This window comes from Coenobita brevimanus, chromosome 92 (assembly GCF_032717465.1).
Source record: "Coenobita brevimanus isolate Jiangsu-jjx chromosome 92, ASM3271746v2, whole genome shotgun sequence".
Lineage (NCBI taxonomy): Eukaryota > Metazoa > Arthropoda > Malacostraca > Decapoda > Coenobitidae > Coenobita > Coenobita brevimanus.
In genome coordinates, this window is record NC_137045.1 from 8,965,576 (window position 1) to 8,986,621 (window position 21,046).

At 42.3% G+C, this 21,046-nt stretch overlaps 1 protein-coding gene across 1 annotated transcript in view; it reads left to right on the top strand.

Moving 5' to 3' along the window:
* The window catches only part of LOC145412254 (ATP-sensitive inward rectifier potassium channel 12-like), a 233,856-nt gene that overhangs the window by 170,681 nt on the left and 42,129 nt on the right, over positions 1–21,046 (top strand). Inside the window, exons 2-3 of the mRNA XM_080282203.1 lie at positions 5,826–5,864; positions 9,388–9,426. Coding sequence (XP_080138329.1) covers positions 5,826–5,864; positions 9,388–9,426 — 78 coding nt within the window. The remainder of the gene's footprint in view (positions 1–5,825; positions 5,865–9,387; positions 9,427–21,046) is intronic.

Here is a 21,046-nt window from a genome sequence, read left to right on the forward strand (position 1 = left end):
CTGCCCTGTTTTCCCTTCAGACAAATTCAGCTGACTCTCATAACATAACCACCTGCTCTCTCTCTCTCTCTCTCTCTCCCTCTCTCTCTCTCTCTCTCTCTCTCTCTCTCTCTCTCTCTCTCTCTCACACACACACACACACACACACAAACCACCTGTTTTCTCACAAACAAGACAACCTCCCTCTCTCTCTCTCTCTCTTTTACACACACACACACACACACACACACACACACACACACAAACCACCTGTTTCCTCACAAACAAGATAACCTCTCTCTCTCTCTCTCTCTCTCTCTCTCTGAAAAAAAAAAAAAAAAATCCCAACTCAGAATACTGATAATTTTCTCTTATGACACTCACAGAAAACTGAACACTGCGTCAAATCACCAAAACGCACCCGAGCACGCCAAGCACCATACAATCCGAAATACATGACCGAAGAATAAAAAAATAAAAATAAAAGACTGTTCTCCTCATGCGTATCTCTATTGGTTACCGTAGTCAAAGAAACACGTATCTTTCCAGGTCCGTATGAAGAAATTTGACACCTGGCGAAGTACGGTGAATAGCCTATCTCTACTACAACCGTTTCACCTTAACTTGGCCCAGGTTTTAGTCCTTTAGCACATTCTTTCCGTACTTCAGTGGCGGAAAAAGATAATACCACGGTTCTCTTACTTTCCATGGCACCTCTTCGTGACTAGCATTATATTCTAGTGTTAATCCATCACCACAGCGATGAGAGAGGGCAAATTTAGGCCAAGTTGAAGTAAAAGTAGTATAGTTATGGCTACGTCCCGCACATTTTCACATCCTTCGTCCCCTTCGTATTCTCGTCGTTTAAGAGGTTTCCCTAGCACCTTTTCCTTAGCGATTTATTTTACGCATTTACACCTTATTACCTTCGCGCCATCTTGAATGCCGAACACCAGAATACGATGCCAGTCACGATGAAGTCCTATGGGAAGAATGTAAAGCCTAGCATTGTCTTGTTTTTCCAGAGCTACGTGAAAAAAATAAGCTGCAAAGAGACGAAAATCTAGGCCAAGTTAAGGTGAAGAGAGTATACGTGTTATATGCAAAAGGTTTCAGTATTTCTATTTATGGCTGGTTACTATTCTCTTTATTTCTATTGATGGCTGGTAAATATTCTCCTGTATCCTGGTTAATATTCTCCTGTATTCTTGTTATGGCTGGATAATATTGTGTCGTATTTCTGTGATATTTATGGCGGCTGTCTGTCACCTCTTCCCTCCCAGGTTATTTCTGTGGATGGCACGCTGACTGTCTCTTGTCTGTGAGGCTATTTATAGAGAGGCCAGGAAGGGAGGGGGGGGGGTCCTAACTTGTGGTGTACATGGAACAAGACTGGCACTGTTAGGCTCTCTCTCGTACACCCTCACAAAACACACACACACACACACACACACACACACACACACACATACACACACACACACAGTTTTGTTTGCCTTTGCTGCTCTAGATGATTTTATTCTGTCTAGAGGTTTGTATTTTCGTTGAGAGAGGATGCTCCCTAACACCTCTTCCTTACAGAATTATTTTTGGATTCGGATGGCTAATATAGTTTTGTAGCTACGTTATTAATGCAGAGTATGGCGATATTAGACCGATTTAAGCAACACAGAAGACGGCAAGGTGTACTTAGCAAAATAAATTGCTTAGGAGGAGGTGTTAGGGACCGTCCTTAACTGACGAAAATACGGGCCTATAAAAGTTACGTATAAAAAAAGTGAAGTGGTTCTCTCTCTCTCTCTCTCTCTCTCTCTCTCTCTCTCTCTCTCTCTCTCTCTCTAACTTTTTTTGTTGAATACATAAACTCGTTAGGAAATCATTAAAACTTTGACTTCTTGTGGCTCTGTCTCTAAGCTCTGGGTCCTTTATTATTATTATTATTATTATTATTATTATTATCATCATTATTATTATTATTATTATTATGATTATTATTATCACCGTCATCATCACTATCATCATCATTATAATTATTAATATTATTATTATTATTATTATTATTATTATTATTATTATTTACAACTAAGGAGTCAGTAGTTTCACCATCTATAACCTCAGAGGGGAAAAAAATCATGAAATTATGCTTTTTCTCCCAACCTTCCGGACTGACTTCTACGATATCTCCGTTATTCGATTGACCCCTAACGTTATTTGCGAAAAACGTTACTGTTAAACCCGATATTCGATAGAACCCGCTAGTAACGAAGAAGCGCTAAAGAAAATAACAAAACAGGAAATATCAGCGAGCCAAACACGGAGACAAAACCGCGAGCAAGACTACGAAAAAGGTGAATGAAAGAATATGACTGCGAGACGATGAGAAATAAACGGAAAAAGATGTTTAAAGAGTAGTTAAAATGGAGAGAAAATGGAAGAAATGATAGCGTCCGAAGCCTAAAAAATAAGGTACGAGGGAAAATAACTGAGAATAGAAATGAAGTAACAAAAAGTGTTGCAAAAATAGTAAATAAAAGAAGAAAAGAGGAAAAAAGACCTATTTGAATACACCTGGGGTTTACCCTTGACATGTGATACTTGGCCAGCACAAACACCTAAATTTAGTGTGTGTGTGTGTGTGTGTGTTATTCGTGTACATGTTTTTCTGGCTATCAGTGTAATTCTATGCCTCACTATCTATGTATGATCGTGTTCCGTCCGTCCGTCTGTCTGTGCGCCGGTCTGTCCATTCAAAGGCAACACCAGCATCCCTCCTACAATCGCATCAGATAAACGATTGCCATGGCAACTGATCAGTGACTTAACCCCTTCAGGCCAAGGACTCTTTATCTATTTTATCTATTACTTTCTTTTCATTTTACTGTATTTTCTTGCCACCTTCAGACGATTTCATTCAGCTTAGTTTTATGTTTACTATAGGTGTTCGATATAATCTCCAATATTCCTTTCACCTCCACGCGTCACCTCTAAACTGCAAGAAATATTGTTCAGCAGCAGGAATAAAATGGCAAAATATGTCACCTGAGTGAAAGGACTAATATGCCAATGATAAACGTTCTGCCAACAATATATAAGCAATACTTATCCCGTAAACTCTATTTATGCCAGCAACAAATATTCTGCAATCACTGAACCATGACGGATATGGTTACCGTGGACGTTTTGTTGATGCCAACAATAAACATTCTGCCACCACTAAAACGTGAAGTATCCCGCTACCTTTATATATATATATATATATATATATATATATATATATATATATATATATATATATATATATATATATATATATATATATACCTGCAATAAACATTCTGCCAATCATAAATATGACGGTAAAAATCGTTATACCGGTACTAATTTTTTAGTACTTCAACATTAAACATTCTGTCAGCAATAAAAGTGACTAATACTCGTCCTACTAACTTCCAACAAACCAACAATACACATTCTGCCAACACCAAATACGGAATAATTATCCTGCCAAGTATTCAGTATGCCAGCACGTCATCCTGTCAACACAAAGTCCGTAATAATCATGCTACCAACACTGCAGTATGCCAGCACTTATCCTAACAACACCAAATACGTCCTACCAACACCTCAATGTGGCAACACTAAATACGCAAAAATTATCCAGCCAACACTTCAATATGCCAACACTAATCACTCTGCCAACCCCCCCTATGTCTGCTGTTGTCCTTTCAGTGTTGCATGCCGTAATTAAAGAGTCATCTAATAAACATGCAATTATTATTATGTGATCTTAATTGGCCTAGAGTAAGGTTATAGCCAGAGTCGGTTTGTTTTCATCTGAGGGAACTGGGCCACTGATATTTTGAATACTAAGTGGTGAGTACATGAAATTTGATGTATATATGAAAAGTCTCCTTGGTTACTAGTCAAATCAACCCTTCCAATCTGACACCTGGCCATCAACTGAGCTAAAAAGTGGGCCAACAGATCTTCACCAGGTGCAAACAAACTGACTGCAGTGTGCTTTGATCTTGGTAAATATAGGAATGCTTGTAATATGCCTGATAATAGAACTCACATAATCTCTCTTATCTATATAGTTAACGTTCAGCACAGTATTATCTTAAGAGCACTGCTTTAAATTTGATGTGGTTTTCCTCTCACTTAAAATTGATATACCGTATGTAATTAATGTTATAGTCTAAAAATTTTCATTAACTTTAATGTATATGTGTGTCTGTTGGCTAAGGTACAGGGTGATTCAAAACTATCAACACCTGAATGGTACTCTGTTAAAAAAAGATGTAAACAGTAATTTGTCCTTTAACTTTTCTTTATGTCTTTCAGTCCAATAACATTTTAAAATCTAGTTGTTTTTAATGCCAGACGATTTTACTCAGGGTAGGAAGCACCTGTCGTCTGTCTCCAATTAACTCCTGTACTATGAGAGGTGTCGCTGACGTGAAGCTTACACCTGGTGGCACTGTGCACCCTGGGTGGAACAGCTGCTGCGTCCACCCATAAGCCAAACCTCCTATTTATCGCACCTCACCGTGGGGAGAACCCTGGTCCGACCCTGGTGAGGCGCTGTTTACCAAAAGAGGGCCCCGGTTCCTTACACGGTGTATGTACTTTACTGTACATGTAAGATGGACCCACGGACGCAGTAGCTTACCTGTGGTTGACGAGTCTGCTCCGTCAGAAAGACAAGAGTTAAGGAACAACGACTATAACGGGAAGCCTCCCCTTATCTGAACAAAATTCTCACACAGCAAACATTAAACAATAACGACGACCACGGTCTTAAGAGATCATACCAGTTTCAAAAAGGCTTTTTTTTTTTTTTTTTGAGTCTCTCCAAAAAATCTACACATACAAATGTTAACAAGTTTCTGAATCACCCTGTGCATTGCGTCTTAGCGGTGGCGTACAGCTGGGGTCAATAATTCTTTTACAGTCTCTAAACGGTGTCGAAACCTAATAAGACCTTGCCAAGCGGGTTTGAAGGCTTATGATATGTCTCGAGTCCGTATTACACACAGGCTTCGTAGTTCCTGTTTCTCAGCAACTTATCACGCATATTACACCTGAATACTCTCTTCTATGGTATTTATGTTGCTTTATCATCCACACAGTTTGCATAATTAACATTTAAGAGGATACAAAGGAGTAATGTGCAGAATAAGTCGCAGAGAAAGAGATGTTACGAAATTTGCAGTCATTTAAAATACAGCCCTTCATTTCAGAGTGCCATAAATTATTCATCTGGAAGAAATCTAGCTTACCCATGTACTGAAATTGTTTACTGTGATGATACAACACTTTTGATCCGACTTAAACTCACCGAAGAAGGTCCAAGCCGGGTCGAAGGAGTCCTCTCATAATATACGGTACTGAGTTTCATGTGCTTATTAAGAGGATACAACAGTTATGACCCGACTTGGATACTACTGAAGAGAATCAAAGTTGGGTCCAAACGGTTATATGTTCGTATTTAACACAATTATTTTCATATGTTTAGTGTAAGGATATAACAAATTCTGCCCGACTTGTACCCCATGAAAAAGATCCACGTCGGGCAGGAAATAAGAACTGTCTCAGTACGTGGGTATTCTTCCAAGGGCTGTAAATCTAGCCCCACAATTTCGAAACCCATGACACGTAAAATAAAATCGGAGAGAAAAGAAAAAAGAAAAAAAAATATTGACCCTAACTGTAGGCGCCCTGATAACGTGTCTCTCTTCTATTCCAGTGTTCAAATTGTGTTCAGATTTGTTCTCATCACATTATTATTCCAGTGTGTTCATAGTTTTTCTCACACGTTGTCCTTTTATCTTGGTCTGTTGCAGCTTTCTCTCTGGGCTTCCCTACCAGTTCATGATAGATCTGTAAGTGAAGCAGCAACACCCCACCCATCCCCTAGGGAAATGACAAAAAAAAAATCTCCTTTGTATATAGGTCCCGTTCGGCCCCCTCAAAGTTTTCTAATAGTTCTACCCCTCTAGATCTACCTTCACAGCACATTCAATCCTCCAATTTGATCTTATTTGCATATTCAATCCTCCAATTTGATCTTATTTGTATATACAATCTCCCAAAGGCATAAAAAAAATATTCCTCTTCGTTTTTGCATATACTCCCCGGTTTGGCCCTTTCGAAATACTCACGATCCCAACCCTCTAGAATCGCCCTCTTTCCGTATGACCTCTCCGACATACGTATACTTCCTATCCTCCTATGTATATGATTCCTTCTACGCCCCATCAACTTCTAATAGAATCTTTCAAATGACCTTCTTCGTATGTGCCCCTCAAAAGAAAAATTTCTTGTACATAATTATGTCCTCCACTTTTACCCCATCAAAGTTCTCAGAATACAGATCGTGTCCTTCGGTTCTCTTTGCATATACTATACAACCTCTCCAAGTCCAAAATACTCTCCCCTCCCCTCATTCCTAAAAAAAAGTACATAGGATCCCTTTTGACCCTCCAACACTACTGCACTATGTGTATCCTGAAAATATATATTCAAGCCTCAATACCACTTCCCTGCATATTTACCCACCAGACCCTTATTAAATTGTCAAAATACATCCCAAACCCTACAAAGCAATAGTCTTTGTAACTGTCATCCTTTAAGCCCCTTCAAAAACAAGCGAAAAAGAGAACAGATAAAGAAAACAACCAACCTCGCCTCCCTCAACCCCCTCTGCCTATTCTTCAAAGCCCTTAAAAATACTAAATATCCTGCCTTAGCTTTGCAACTTTAACCTTATTATTTGCACAACTTGTTATCTGCCCTCATAATACAATATATAATAAATGTTTGTATATACGAGTCTGTCCCGCCCTGCCCTTCAGCACAGTGCCCCAGGTCTTCAAAACTAAGGTAGAGTCTTTGCATCACATTCAGGTAACTCTAAATGGCTATAGTTACTGTATATATATGCCTAGCCTTCATCCTACATATATTTATTTTTCTATGACCCCTTCAAAACTCAAAATGCAGCCTCAAAAACTAGTCTCTTGTATGTAAAAAGCCTCTTGTAATAATAATAATAATAATAAGATAAATAAACAAATATGATACAGCCCTAAAAATTTCTCTAGGACTCAGTGAAAGCTCCAAATTAAAGGCTGTCAAACCACTGAATTAAAATGCCTCTTAAAATAATAATAATAATAATAATAATAATAATAATAAAAGAAGTGCAAATTACAAAGGTACAGCCCAAGTTCTCGGCCGTCCTTAAGGTGGTCCGTATATTACACTGTACTTCCACTCCTCTGGGCGATTCTCGTGTTGTGGGGACGGCTCAGTCAGCGTTATCAGTGTCTGTGCCGCACCATGTCTTCATTTCCTATTCCCAAAGTCACATCCATGCCCACACCAGCAGACTGAGCGCTATTTACGGCCCATTCTGAATATAATAATTTTTAACTCTTCCTAAATAACCTCTGTCGTCTTCAAAGTTCCCTCCCAAATAAATAAATAAATAAATGGAAATAAAAATAAAAATATTATACCCCAAATTCCCTTTCTTGAAACGTTCACTTAACCGTTTTATTTTTTACTTGATTCATACTTTGCTTATTCTCTTTTTTTTTCTCTCTCTTTGTTTTCCCCTCCTTAGGTTTTATTTAAAGTATCTTCTCTTTGACTTGTTACTTTTCTCTTTTTTAAATGAGTCACGCTTCCATTAATAACTGCATGCATTTTTTTTTTATTAGTGAGCATTCCCTCCCTTTTCAACTCGCAAAACTTTCATTGAGCCCGTCCTCCCTTTTTAACTTGGAGATTTTGATTCTTTCTCCTTTTTTAACCTCCAAATATTATGATACTCCCTGTCTTTTGCAAATTTTGTGAATCTCCCTCCCTTTTTAACCTCTAAATGTTATTATACTCCCTACCTTTTGCAAGTTTTATGATTCCCTCCCTTTTTTGCTTGAAAATTTCGTGGCTCTCTCCCTTTTCAGCTTGATAACATTGCGAATCTCCATCCCCTTTTAACTTCCAAATGTTATTATCCTCCCTACATTTTGCAGATTCTGTGACTCTCCCTCTACTTACTTGAAATTTGATGAAGATGCCCTCTCTCTTCTGCACGTATAATTCTGTCCGTTCAGCGATTCCTTCCTCTATTGTAACAATGTTGTAAATTTCGTTTATATTAGTTGTCCACTCCCCCCCCCCCCGATTCCCCAATCAACAAAAAACGGGGAGTCAAAATCGATTGTCGATCCTCATGGTTCTTATTCCCCCCCCCCCCGCACCGTTTTCTTTCCCTTGATATCACAGTCATTTGGGTGACCCCGGTATTGCCTGCTTCATCCGTTTCTCGGTTTCCAGTTACGTAGATCTTGACTGGTGGTTGCCAAGAGACTGTCTTTTAACCCCTGTAACTTCGGCAAAAGCTGTATTTATCTGTTTCCGACAAAAATAATAATTATACAGTCTAATATAGACAACAAAGGTCATCTCACTGCAAAATCTTTCTACTGTGCTTAAACGAATCAAGACTGTAAAATAATTTTACAACACATCAGACTTTACTACTACTCAATACATACAAATCTAAATAAGTATAAAATTGATTTACCCAACGCGTTATCAAAATTAAATAAAGCTGTACAGCTGCTAAAATGCTAGGAAGTAAAATTTTTGACGAGAAACTGATACTTCCAATGATGCTAGCCGAAGTTTGAGGATATATATATATATATATATATATATATATATATATATATATATATATATATATATATATATATATATATATATATATATTAGTTCCCTCTGATTCCATTGATTTTTATCCTGTCTCTGTCTGTCAGTAGGAAGTCCTGCACCTGTCTGTCCATTTATGTCTATTTATGACAGGTAGAGGGAATACATTCCCCCTTTGTTTTCTATTGTTTATTGCACATTCTGGTCCTATGTCCTCTTCCCTTCCTCAGTCCTTGCACTCCATATCCTCATCCTTCTTTCATCCTTGTCCCCACGCTTGCATTCTCCATCCTTACCCCCTTACCCTTAGTCTGTCTACAAAAACCCTTCCTTCACCATTCCCTCTCTTCCCTCCTTTCTTTCATGGTATCTCTCTCTCTCTCTCTCTCTCTCTCTCTCTCTCTCTCTCTCTCTCTCCAAAAATTCTTCCTTCATTCCTTCTCTTCCCTCCTCTCTCTCTCTCTCTCTCTCTCTCTCTCTCTCTCTCTCTCTCTCTCTCCCAGGATATCCATTGCCTCCCTCCCCCTCTCATCTCTTCCCCATACCCATTACCCCCATTCCGCACTTCTCTTCCCCGCTCTACTCCCCAACCTCATCCCCCATCCCTCCCCAAAAGTTAAAGCAGTACCCCCTCCTCTGTCCCCCTCTCACCCCTCTTTAATCAACTGGTGTTCTCTGTTACAGTTTTCTTACGGACCTCCCATTCCTGTTGCTCAATGATCTGTAAGTGTTCCCATCACCACCACCCTCACCATAACCACCACCACCATCATCACTACCACCATCACCCCCACCATCACCACCATCACCATCACCGCTCCCACCACCATCAACACTATGATCCCCACCACCACCACCACCACCACCTCCTCCACCCCCACCACCACCACTACCCCGCATGTTCTCAACCCCTTCTGTGTTTCATCATTGAACCAACAGACGATTTTATTCTGCTGAGGAGAAGTCTGGTAGTGAAGGAGGTTAAGACGATTTGATTAAGCTAAGCAGTCTAGTAGTGAAGGGGTTAATGAAGGCTATATCTAAGGCCTTCAGAAAGACAAGCCTGAGGCGAATAAAATCGTCTGAAGGTAGCATGGTTAAGGTACAAACTGCGCCAATTGGAATGAAGAGATTAAACTGTTATCTTGCGTTATCTGTACTATCCTGCATGTTGTAGTTGTTCTCTCTCTCTCTCTCTCTCTCTCTCTCTCTCTCTCTCTCTCTCTCTCTCTCTCTCTCTCTCTCTCTCTCTCTCTCGCATTATTCATACAAACTCTCGTGCATGCAATTTCCCTATCTCTGCACGGTAATCGCTGCTGCATGTTATCTCTCAAGGTTAATCAGCTTGTTCCACTGTTTTGTACCATCCATCCTGCATGTTATCTGTGCTGTCACTAAGCTTATCAGTCACCTTGCAAATTATCTCTCTGTTATCACTGTTTGTACTACCCTGCATGTTACTCAATGTTTACTTGTGTACAGTGTTATCTCTGCGATGCTACTGTTAGCTGTACAAGCCTGCGTGTTATCAGTACTCCCGCTATCTATATGACCTTTTGTAATTTGTGTACCTTCCTGCATTTTATCATTACCAGTGTTACCTGTACGATTTTGGTATATTACATGTATGAGCCTGCATTCCATCAGTACCATTATGACATGAATGACCAGTGTATATTATCAATACGACCCTGCATGGTATCGCTACTATGGCTATCGTTACGACTTCGTGTATTATTATTACTATTACGATCGGCATGATATCAATAATACTGTTACCTATACGATCTGGAATGTTATCAGTACGACCCTGCATAATGTCACTACTACGATTACGTGTACGACTTAGTGTAATATTAATACGACCCTGCATATTATCACTACTACTGTTATCTGTACGGTTTAGTATATTGTCACTACAACCTTGCAAACTATCACTACTACTATAATACCAGTACCAACACCTGTGCTACTAGGTAAATTGTCTTAACAACCTTGTATTTCATTGCTACCACACTATCTGTAAACTTATGTATATTATCGTCAAGAACCAGCACTCATGTTCAAATACAGAAAAACACAATAATAATAATAATACTAATACTAATAATAATAATAATAATAATAGTAGTAGTAGTAGTAGTAGTAGTAGTAGTAGTAGTAGTAGTAGTAGTAGTAGTAGTAGTAGTAGTAGTAGTAGTAGTAGTAGTAGTAGTAGTAGCAGCAGCAGTAGTAGTAATAATAATAATAATAATAATAATAATAATAATAATAATAATAATAATAATAATAATGATAACAATAATAACAACAAAAACATCATGGCCTCTTCCAAATCTACTCTCGCTCAAATGAAAAGTAGAAAAAATCCCAACGCTGCACATCTTACACCTCATCTGATCGTCTTAATTACAGGTACCCTACACACCCGCCTAGAAATTACCCCAATGTGTAAATTCACTTCTCGCCTCCAGTGGCAAGGTAGAGGCAGACGGTATGGTACTTTTTTTTCTTTCCTTTTTTTTTTTTTTGACATCATTTTCCAATATAATCTCACTTCAGCTTTATTACATGTTCTTTCACAAAGTCTTTGATTAAGGTAAAACGCTAGAGCAATGTTTGTATATTCGACGGTTTTCTGTGACAGTATCATATCATCTTAACTGTTTTTACTCAGTTCCCTAATTTATCAGTAATTTCTCCTATCCTTCCATTTTTTTTTCACTTGATAATCTGTTGCTTCCAAAATATCAAAGGGCTATACTGAGAAAAATATTACAGCACATCTACCGAGGTGGTGGCCGAGTCGGTGGAGTTGGTTTAAAGTCCCAATGGACGTGGGTTATGATCCCGGTTGGGGCAGGGAACCGTTTAAAGGATCTGAATTTTGTTAAAAGTAGAGCTTACTGATCTGCCAAAAACTCACTGACATGTAGAAGCACCCCTGCCAATACCAATACACCAGTCCTGGATGAGACAGCTCTTGCATGTATTCAATATGAACGGTGGGTGTTGGCCCCGAAGTGGCGACATATGGTAGTGTATAGTACCTAGGAGGACGGCTGGGGCTCAGGGATCGAGCTGTTAATCCTATCCTTAGAGTCGAACGCACAATAAAAAAAAATAAAAAAAAATGACATGCTTGTTCAATTCAGTTTTATCTTGACCCTCTCAAATGCCTCTTCCAGCAGTTATTTCTCGTGCATTCTTTCGCTTCAGTTTAAAACACTGCTCTCCCTTAAGGTGCGTATACACTGTGACAGGTACGATACTGACAGCTACTATCTAGCTATCTCCCGACTGGCGAGGTTTCAAGCTGCCAGTAACTAGCAACTACCCTTCAAAAGTCATCTGTCATGTGCACGGAAGTGGGTTAACTATAACATTTTTCACTCACCTTCACTCAGTGCACCAGACAGTCATTAATACCAGCACCTCGTACCGTATATAAATTTACAATACACTGTATTTATCTCCACCGAAGAAGTTGGACGGAAATTATGTACTCACCTGTCTCTGTCTGTCTGTCTGTGTTGTTATCGGACTTCAATAAAATGTGGAGGATAGGAAGGCAGTGGGTCAAGGAGGAGCTGATTAAATTTTGAGGTGGAACCACATACGGATACAGGAATAAATCGGGAATAAATATTGGCGTTGTCTAAGGTATGTTCTCTCTAGGATTGTTAACGAGGCAGACCAAGACTGCAGAAGCAACTGACTGTGTGAGACCATAAAAGTATTCGTCTGGTAGGAAAGGGGAATTGCAGCAATAAACCATAAATTTTATTGCCGTTGGAGGATGTATGGGCTCTCTGGGTGCTTTCTAGTAACGTTCTGTGCTGACAGGTTAACGTTCAACAGTGAAGAGCCTTGGTATGGATCAGTAAGAAGTTAGTAGAAAGAATCAATAATTCACTGATGATACAAGAAACACCAGTATCCCGGCACAACACCGATAAACATTTCAATAACAAAGGAAAGGGTCACTGCCGTACAATCAGTTATGAAAGAACTGGGGCTGAGGTACACACATGTCACCGTGTAGCAGCCCTCTCACCCTTCACCTTCCTGTATCACCTGCTCTCAAATTACAACCAGTCTAAATGTAGCGAGGAAGGCAAGGAGCATTGTACTATCTGAGTGTCATGAGGCTGGGAGCGCATGACACCTTGTTTACAACTTCCTCTGGCGCCATACGTCTCTCTGTGATGGTCGCGTGGCATGACGCCCCCCTGGCCATGTCACCCACCCATTTTTACCCCTTTCCTAGCCCTGTCACCCTTCTACCCATTGCACCCCTTTTATTTGTCTGTCGCATCATTCTCTCTCTCTCTCTCTCTCTCTCTCTCTCTCTCTCTCTCTCTCTCTCTCTCTGCATGCATTTGGCTGTTACTTCTCCGAGGCCCAGTAGTCCTCCTGCCTCATCTGCACCTTAACTTGTCACAACTTGGGAGCCAACACCCACCGTTCATATCGTGTACAAGCTAGTGTTGTCTCACTCAGAACTGGTATGATGGTAGTAGCGAGGGTGTTTTCGATGACATGTTAGTGGGTCTTGTGGATGATTCGGTAAGTCTGTTTAAGCAAGATTCAGGCCACCAAACTGATCCCTACCTTAACCCTGGATCGAATTCCCGTTCTCTCCTACAGCAGGCCACTCCTCTACCTTCCCCCTACCTCCCCCTGTCAGACCACCCCACGTCACCCCTGCCTCCCCCTGTCAAACCACCCCACCTAACCCCTACCCCGTCAAACCCTACCCCCTCCCCCGTAAGAAAGATGGTGATATTCTTAAACTGGCTGGTTTTTAAATAGACACAAGAACTTAAGATATTTGTGACCTGAGTTAGATGCACGAACGGAGGGCCGCAGGGAAGGGGGAGACAGAAGGCGGACAGGAGGAAGGCAACACACGGAAGAAGGAGGAGGGAGAAGAACTGAAGGAGGTAGGGGGGAGGAAGAGGAACAGGAGAGGGAGGGAAAGAGAGGGGAAAAAAGAGGGAGGGGGAGAGGGGGGAATAGGAAAGGGAGGGAGGAGAGGGGGAACAGGAAAGGGAGGGGGGGATAGGGGAATATAAATAAGGAGGAAAATAGGAGGAAGGATAATGGAAGGAGGAATGGGAAGGAGGGATTCAGAAGGCGGGAGGGGAATGAGAGAAAGAAAGGGAATGGGAGGGAGAGGTTATAGGAGGAAGAGAAATAGAAGGAGAGGGGATGAGAAGTGGGTGAATTAGGACGGAAGAGAATAATGAAGCTTTCAAGGAGACAGAGAAGGGTGAAAAGCATAGATAGGTGGATGGAGGGATGGAGGGATGGATGCATGCATGCATGGATGGAGGGAGGGAGGGAGAGATGAATGGATGGACGGATGGATGGATGGATGGATGGATGGATGGATGAATGGATGGATGGACGGAGGGAAGGAGGGAGAAAAGCATGGAGGGAGGATGGGAGGGAGGAGAAAAGCATGGAGGAAGGGAGAGAAGGAGGGAAAGTGGAAGGTGGGAGGAGAGGTAACAGAAAATGATCAGCAGGAGGGACAGAAAGAAGAATGATGAGGCGGGAGGGAGGGATGTAAAGCAGGAGGGGGAGAAAAGAAGGAGAAAAGGGAGGGAGGGAAGAAGGGAAGGAGGGGGAGGGGAGAAGGCAAGGAGGGGAAGGGGAGAAGGAGGGAAGGAATTAAGGGAGGGAGAGGGGAAATGGGAGGAAGGGGCTAAGGGAGGGAGGGAAAGATGAAGGGAGGAGAGAGAGGGGAGGAGGAGGGAGGGGAGAGAGGTGTCAGTCAAGAAGTGAGGGGAGGGCAAGAAATATTGATAAAAATAAATGTGTCAGAGGGGACGCAAGGGGAAAATAAACAAAAAGACGTTGATGGACGAGGGCGAAAATGGAAGGAGACAAAAATATGATAATCAGGAAATGGCACAGGGGCAGAAATAAGCTGAGAGAGAGAGAGAGAGACAGAGAGAGAGAGAGATGGGGGGAAGAGAAAGAGGTACAACAATGGGGGACAAAAATAAATGAAGACAAAGAGTATGCTGGGAGGAGAAAGAAGAGGCATATTGTGTGAAAGGGAGGACGATAATAATAAGAGAAGATGTGATGGCAGACAGAAAGGGAGAAAAAATAGAGGAATGGAGAGGGGGAGAAATAATTAGAACAGACGGAGCATAATGCCGGAAGAGAGGGAGAAATATGAGATAAAAAGGGACACGCATACATACATACATACATGAGAGAGAGAGAGAGAGAGAGAGAGAGAGAGAGAGAGAGAGAGAGAATAATGGAAGGAAAGGAAAGGAGGGAAAGATAAGAAGTAAGAAGTGAGATAAAAAAAAAAAGGGGGGAACAGGGAAGTAAGGAAAGAAGAGGGGAAGAGGGAAGAATAAAAGGGGGGTGTTGAAGAGGAAAGAAGGAAGACAGGGAAGGAAGAATGGAAGGAGAGACGCAGAGAGGAAAGAGAAGCAACCGGAAAGAAGGGGGGTAAAGAAAAGAAACGAAAGAGAGGAAGCAGGGGAATATGGGAAGAAGGAGAGGAAGGGAAGGAAGGATGCATGAAGGAAAGAGTAGGATGAGGGAAGAAGGGAGGCACAGGGAAGAGAGGAAGGTAAGGAAGGAGGGAGGGAAAGGAAGAACCGAAGCATGGAGAACGAAGAAGAGATAGGGGAAAAAAAGAAGACAGGACTGAAAGAAAGGAAAAATTAAGAGGGAGATAGGGAACCAAGGAAAGAAGGAAGAAGGGTAAAAAAAAAAAAATGCTGGGAGAGAAGAGAGGAGAGAAGGAAGTAGAGAAGAAGGGAGGAAACAAAGAAGGAGAACGAATGGAAAAAAGAGGGAGAATGGAGGATGGAAGGGAGAAAAAGAAATGGTGAAAAAAGGGAATTGGAAAGATTGAAAGAAAAACGTTTTGCTTGGAAGATACAGTACTGCCCAAAACTTCTGTCCATCCCACCCTACTATTCGCACCACTGTACCCTTTTGCAACCTGTCCTGCTCTTAAGCACGTGTACCCCAACCTATGGTACCCTGGCTAGTTAATGTGGCAAAGAATACTTTATTATGAGGGCAGCACCACATCGTACCATCTGCAGACCCACAGTACACTCCAGTCCCCAGCACGGTAAGGTAACGTGGGTAACTTAGATGGTACAAAGGCAGCACCACACAGCACCATCTCAAGACTCAAGGTACACTCCAACACAGCACTGCACGGTACCCTCACGGCACGGGGCTAAGGTAGGTTCACCACCACATCGTAACGTATCAGCAACCAAGAGGTAATGGAGAGAGATGCCTTCATGTGGTGGCACTGACAACTATGCGACTCCACTGACCGGCACAAACGACCATCAACTGACTCCCTAACACCTAAAAAGAGCATGGTGGTCTGTATGAAGGAAGACGACGATTTAAGCCTGCAGTCCACTGGGTTCACGTTTTAGATGAAGCTGGGGATACTACTACTACTACTAACGACAACAACAACAACAACAACAACCAAGACCATCATGGGAAGGTAAGTACGAGATATTTTCACTTACTCTATCACTTCACCATTTAATATTATCCTCTTGTATTTTTTTCGATTCATTTACCTACTCACTAACTATCACTTGTACTACTATAAATTAAGACTTTGTATTTCTGCTGATATTTAAAAAAATTTTCGTAGCCTGTGAAGCAAAAATGAATAAGGAGTTGAAATTCTCCCTTCTTTGTACTATCATGTAGCGACCCCACCGCCTAGCACTGTTACAAGCAATCTCGTACCTCCTACAGCACAATGATGAATAACAACTGATGCATAAAATGAAAAAGGGAGGGAGAGAGCGAGAGAGAGAGAAGCGTGTGTGTGTGTGTGTGTGTGTGTGTGTGTGTGTGTGTGTGTGTGTGTGTGTGTGTGTGTGTGTGTGTGAACTTACGAGTCAGAGGAATGCACAGTACCGCAAAAAGGAGTGTGTGCAATGGAGTGTGTAGGGTGCCTCAGTGAGTGATATACCGAGTGACATAGTTGACAGGATAGCACACATAGCATAGTCTACCTTACGGACACCTGTGACTACCAAAACGAAGCCACCACCCCTACACTCCCACTACCCCCCTACTCCCATAATCCCTACTCCCACCACCCTTATTACCACTACTCAGTTTCTCCCATCCACATCTCGTCCCACCCCCTTATCTAACTGCACTGAACACATCCCTACCCCCTTCCCTACCACCTCCATCCCTACCATCGCCCCTACTCCTGTACCAACCCCATGCACTACCACTATTTCCCCCATTCCCACACCCCTCTATACCTCTACCACCACACCTTCCGATAGCCTCAACCCCACCACTACACTAAATGCACATCCTTCTCCCCTACCATCCCCCTAACCCTCATCTTCATCTCTATCCCCACCAAGCACACACACACACACACACACACACACACACACACACACACACACACACACACACACACACACACACACACACACATACAGCTAAGGGGGCCGAACAACACGACCAGCTCGCCCAATATTAATCCCATCAATACCGGGGTCTTTTTTGTGGTTGATTTTTGGTACTACCAGGCTATTTTTCACTACAGGAGAGCCGTCCTGTGCGTGAAGGGGTTAATGAGGGCTATATCCAATCCCGTAAGTTCCAAAAGTCTATACTAAAAGGCATAAAAATCGACTGGAGACAGCTAGATCAAATTATCATCATCATCATCATCATCATCATTATTACCATCACTGTTATCTTCCTCCTCCTCCTCGTCCTCCCCCTTCTCCTCCCCTCCTCCTCCTCCTCCTCCTCCTCCTCCTCCCCCTCATCATCATCATCATCATCATCATCATCTCGCCTCTTTTTCCCTCACTTCGTACGCTATAACCCCACGCACCTCACACTGACATCCACGCACGCACTGGTCATGAGAAAAACGAGATAAGATACATACACACAAAAAAAGAAAACAGAAAAAGACCATCATAAAAAAACACACCAGGAAAAGAATGGCAGAACAGAACACAAGGGAGAAAAAAGAGGAGAAAAGAAAGACGTATCGCAGAACTCAAGAAAAAAAGGCAGCAAAAAAAATAAAAATGATAAAGAAAAAAGTAAGGATGCAGTGTTTAAAATCTTAACACACACACACACACACACACACACACACACACACACACACACACACACACACACACACACACACACACACATTAAATAAGGAGAAAAAAATGGGATAAAGGAAGTAAAGTTGAAGAATCGTGCGAACAGGAACCACCACTCACCCAGCATCTAACCTGCCCCACGTACGCTACCGTCATGCACCTTACACTACGACACGACTCTCCCCTCAGCCTGTCTGGATTCTCCCCTCTCTCTCCCCTTACCTCCCTTCCATCCCTCATCCCCGCCTTGCCCTCTCTCCCTTCCCTCCTTCCTCTGTCAGCCTGTCTTCTTTTTCTTTCTTAGCCCCCTTCCCCTTCTCTCCCGTGCCTCCTTCGTCTTTCACCTCCTCTTACCTCTCTCTCTCTGCCTTCCCTTCTATCTCTTTTTCGGTTCACTCCATCTTTCCTCAACGACCTCTCTTCTTACATTATCCTCCTTCCTTACCCCCTTCTCTCTCTCTCTCTCTCTCTCTCTCTCTCTCTCTCTCTCTCTCCACACTGACCACTCTTCTTACCTATCTTCCTCACTTTCCTTCCCCATCCCCTCACTCCCATCTACCACCTCTCTCTCTTACCTCCCATTCCCCACTTCCTCAAATCCCCTGTCCGTCCCTTTCCTCACCCCATCCCCTCTCCCACAATATAAGTCCTTGTATAGATGACTTGTAAAACGACAGCTGGGCATGAAGGGGGAAGGGTGGCAACAGACGAGAGAGAGAGAGAGAGAGAGAGAGAGAGAGAGAGAGAGAGACAGACAGACAGACAGACAGACAGAGACAGAAAGAGAGAGAGAGACAGAGAGAGAGACAGAGACAGAGAGAGAGAGAGAGAGACAGAGAGAGAGAGAAACTCGACAAGTAACTTCCGTCATGTGATGCCAAGCCATTGTAAACATTGATAAACTCTTTGTCAGGTGTACGGCTTCCTTATCACAAGCTTTAGTTGGTGCTGGACAGGGACGCCTGATATAACCCTGCAGCTAAACTATCTGGTTCTCCCAACTCACCCAATCTCTCGAAAGGAGGATGGGAGACTGCTGAAGAAGGGCAAGTTCAGTTTGCAGTCCACGGGGTTCACGTTCAGATGAGCCTGGGGTTACAACTAGTGCCACCAGAAACATTACCAAGATATCCCTGCGCTTCAATCCTTTCACTCCGTTACAAGTCTTCTCGATATTATTCTAGCCAGCCTCTGACGCCTTTATTCGGCTGAGGAGCGGTTTCTCGTTGTGGCAGAGTTAAAAGGGACGATGTTACTTAGCTTAGTGGTGATCTCTCGTTGATGAAGGGCGAAAAAGAATATATAAACAAATCTGGAGACGTATCTTTTAAACAACAAAATAAATCGCCTCATGATAGAGAATATTCATCGTTTACTTCTAACTTCCAGAAATTATAGAAAAGAATACAAATCGCTGACTTCTAACCTTCTGAAGGAGTTACTCAAGATCACTCCAACAATCCCTTCCAGACATTACGATTCTAGGTAACTGTATGTATGTACACATGTACTTTTTATTTATTTATTCCCGATACCACAAGATAGCTAAGAGTTGTCGGGTTGTGAGAGGCCTCTTGTCGTTTCAGAGTTGCACCGGCCAAACATAAGAGTGAAGTATAATCCTCCGTGCCTGGTAAACACGACTCCAGTAAGGCCAGGGATGTCTGTACCATTTTCTTCTCGCCATATCCTAACGATTTCATGCAACTTAGAACTCCCTTTAAACTAGAAGGGTTAGATTTTGGGCCTTATTCTCGTCAGCTATGGAAGCTCCCTAACACCACCTAAGCGATCTGTTTTACTTGTTACATCTTGCCGTCCTCTCCTGTGTTACTTAAATCATTCTAATGTCACCATACTCTGCAAAAATATCGTAGAAAACTGTATTAGCCAGCCGGATCCAAAAATAAATCGGTAAGGAAGAGGTGGCAGATAGCCGAGAATACGAGCCACAGCCTTAATAATCTCCAACACAAGAGGCCATTCCCAGGTTGAATAAAATCGCCCGGTAGCAAAAATAACTAAGAATGACGTCACCAGGAGTCCAGGGGCTAATAACGCCTGTGATTTACGTTGGTGGCTGATCCTGAATACTATTGTAAACCTGCCACACATAGCAGAAGCATTATCCCTCGAGCCACCACCAATCATTTATAACTCCCGTGATTTTAATACCTTGCTGATCTTAGGCATAAATATTATAACCATGTGCTCAAAACCATCTTCACATAACAGTATTACCCTCGGAGCTACTGTTAACGTTGAGAAATCTTATCAGTCTGCAGACCCGGTTGATCCCATACAGTACCGTGATATCACACTCGCTATAATCCAGCCACACCTAAGTATTACCCTCCAAGCCAATGTCAACGTTGTTAAAATCTTATCAGTTTCACTGTCGAGTTAATCCTCAGCATTAATCCACGTGTTATAAACCACCCACACATCATCATCATCATCATCACCATTAGTTGGTTGGTCCTCAGCATTACTCTGACGGCCACACAAGATCCGTATTCTAATATGCACAGGAGACTACGTAGCACCTGTCCCTTAGCGATTTATTTTCCATATTACACCTGAACATTCCTTTGTGTACCATATTTTTCGCTTTAATATCGATTCTCTTTACATCGCTAACATATAAAGGGGATACCGAGGTGTAATGTGCAGAATAAATCGCTCAGAAAAAGGTGTCACAAAATCCCTGAAGCCACTAAAATACACCCTTAAATCCCACCCCTGAGCGAATCTGATCATGCTGCGTGGGTGAGTCAGACAATGCAGTGGGAGAGGGTGGGTGGGGTGGTGAAAGAAGAGGGGGGTGTCTGAGAAAGGGGTGGGGGAAAGGGGGGGTGTTTGAGGAGGGGATGGGGGAAAGGGGGATGTTTGAGGAAGGGATGGGGGAAAGGGGGGGTGTCTGAGGAGGAAAGGGTGGGGAGAAAGGAGGGATGTCTGATTAGGTGGGGTCTAGGCTTGGTGACTCCAGTAAGAGCAGGTTCGATCGTGATGTGTTGTCTGGAAATGCAGAGGTGTGGATGATGCAAGACTCCAGGGGGAGGCGAGACATATGGTGTGTGTGTGTGTGTGTGTGTGTGTGTGTGTGTGTGTGTGTGTGTGTGTGTGTGTGTGTGTGTGTGCGCAGGTGTGCATTTGTGTGCGTTTGTGTTTATATTTGTGAG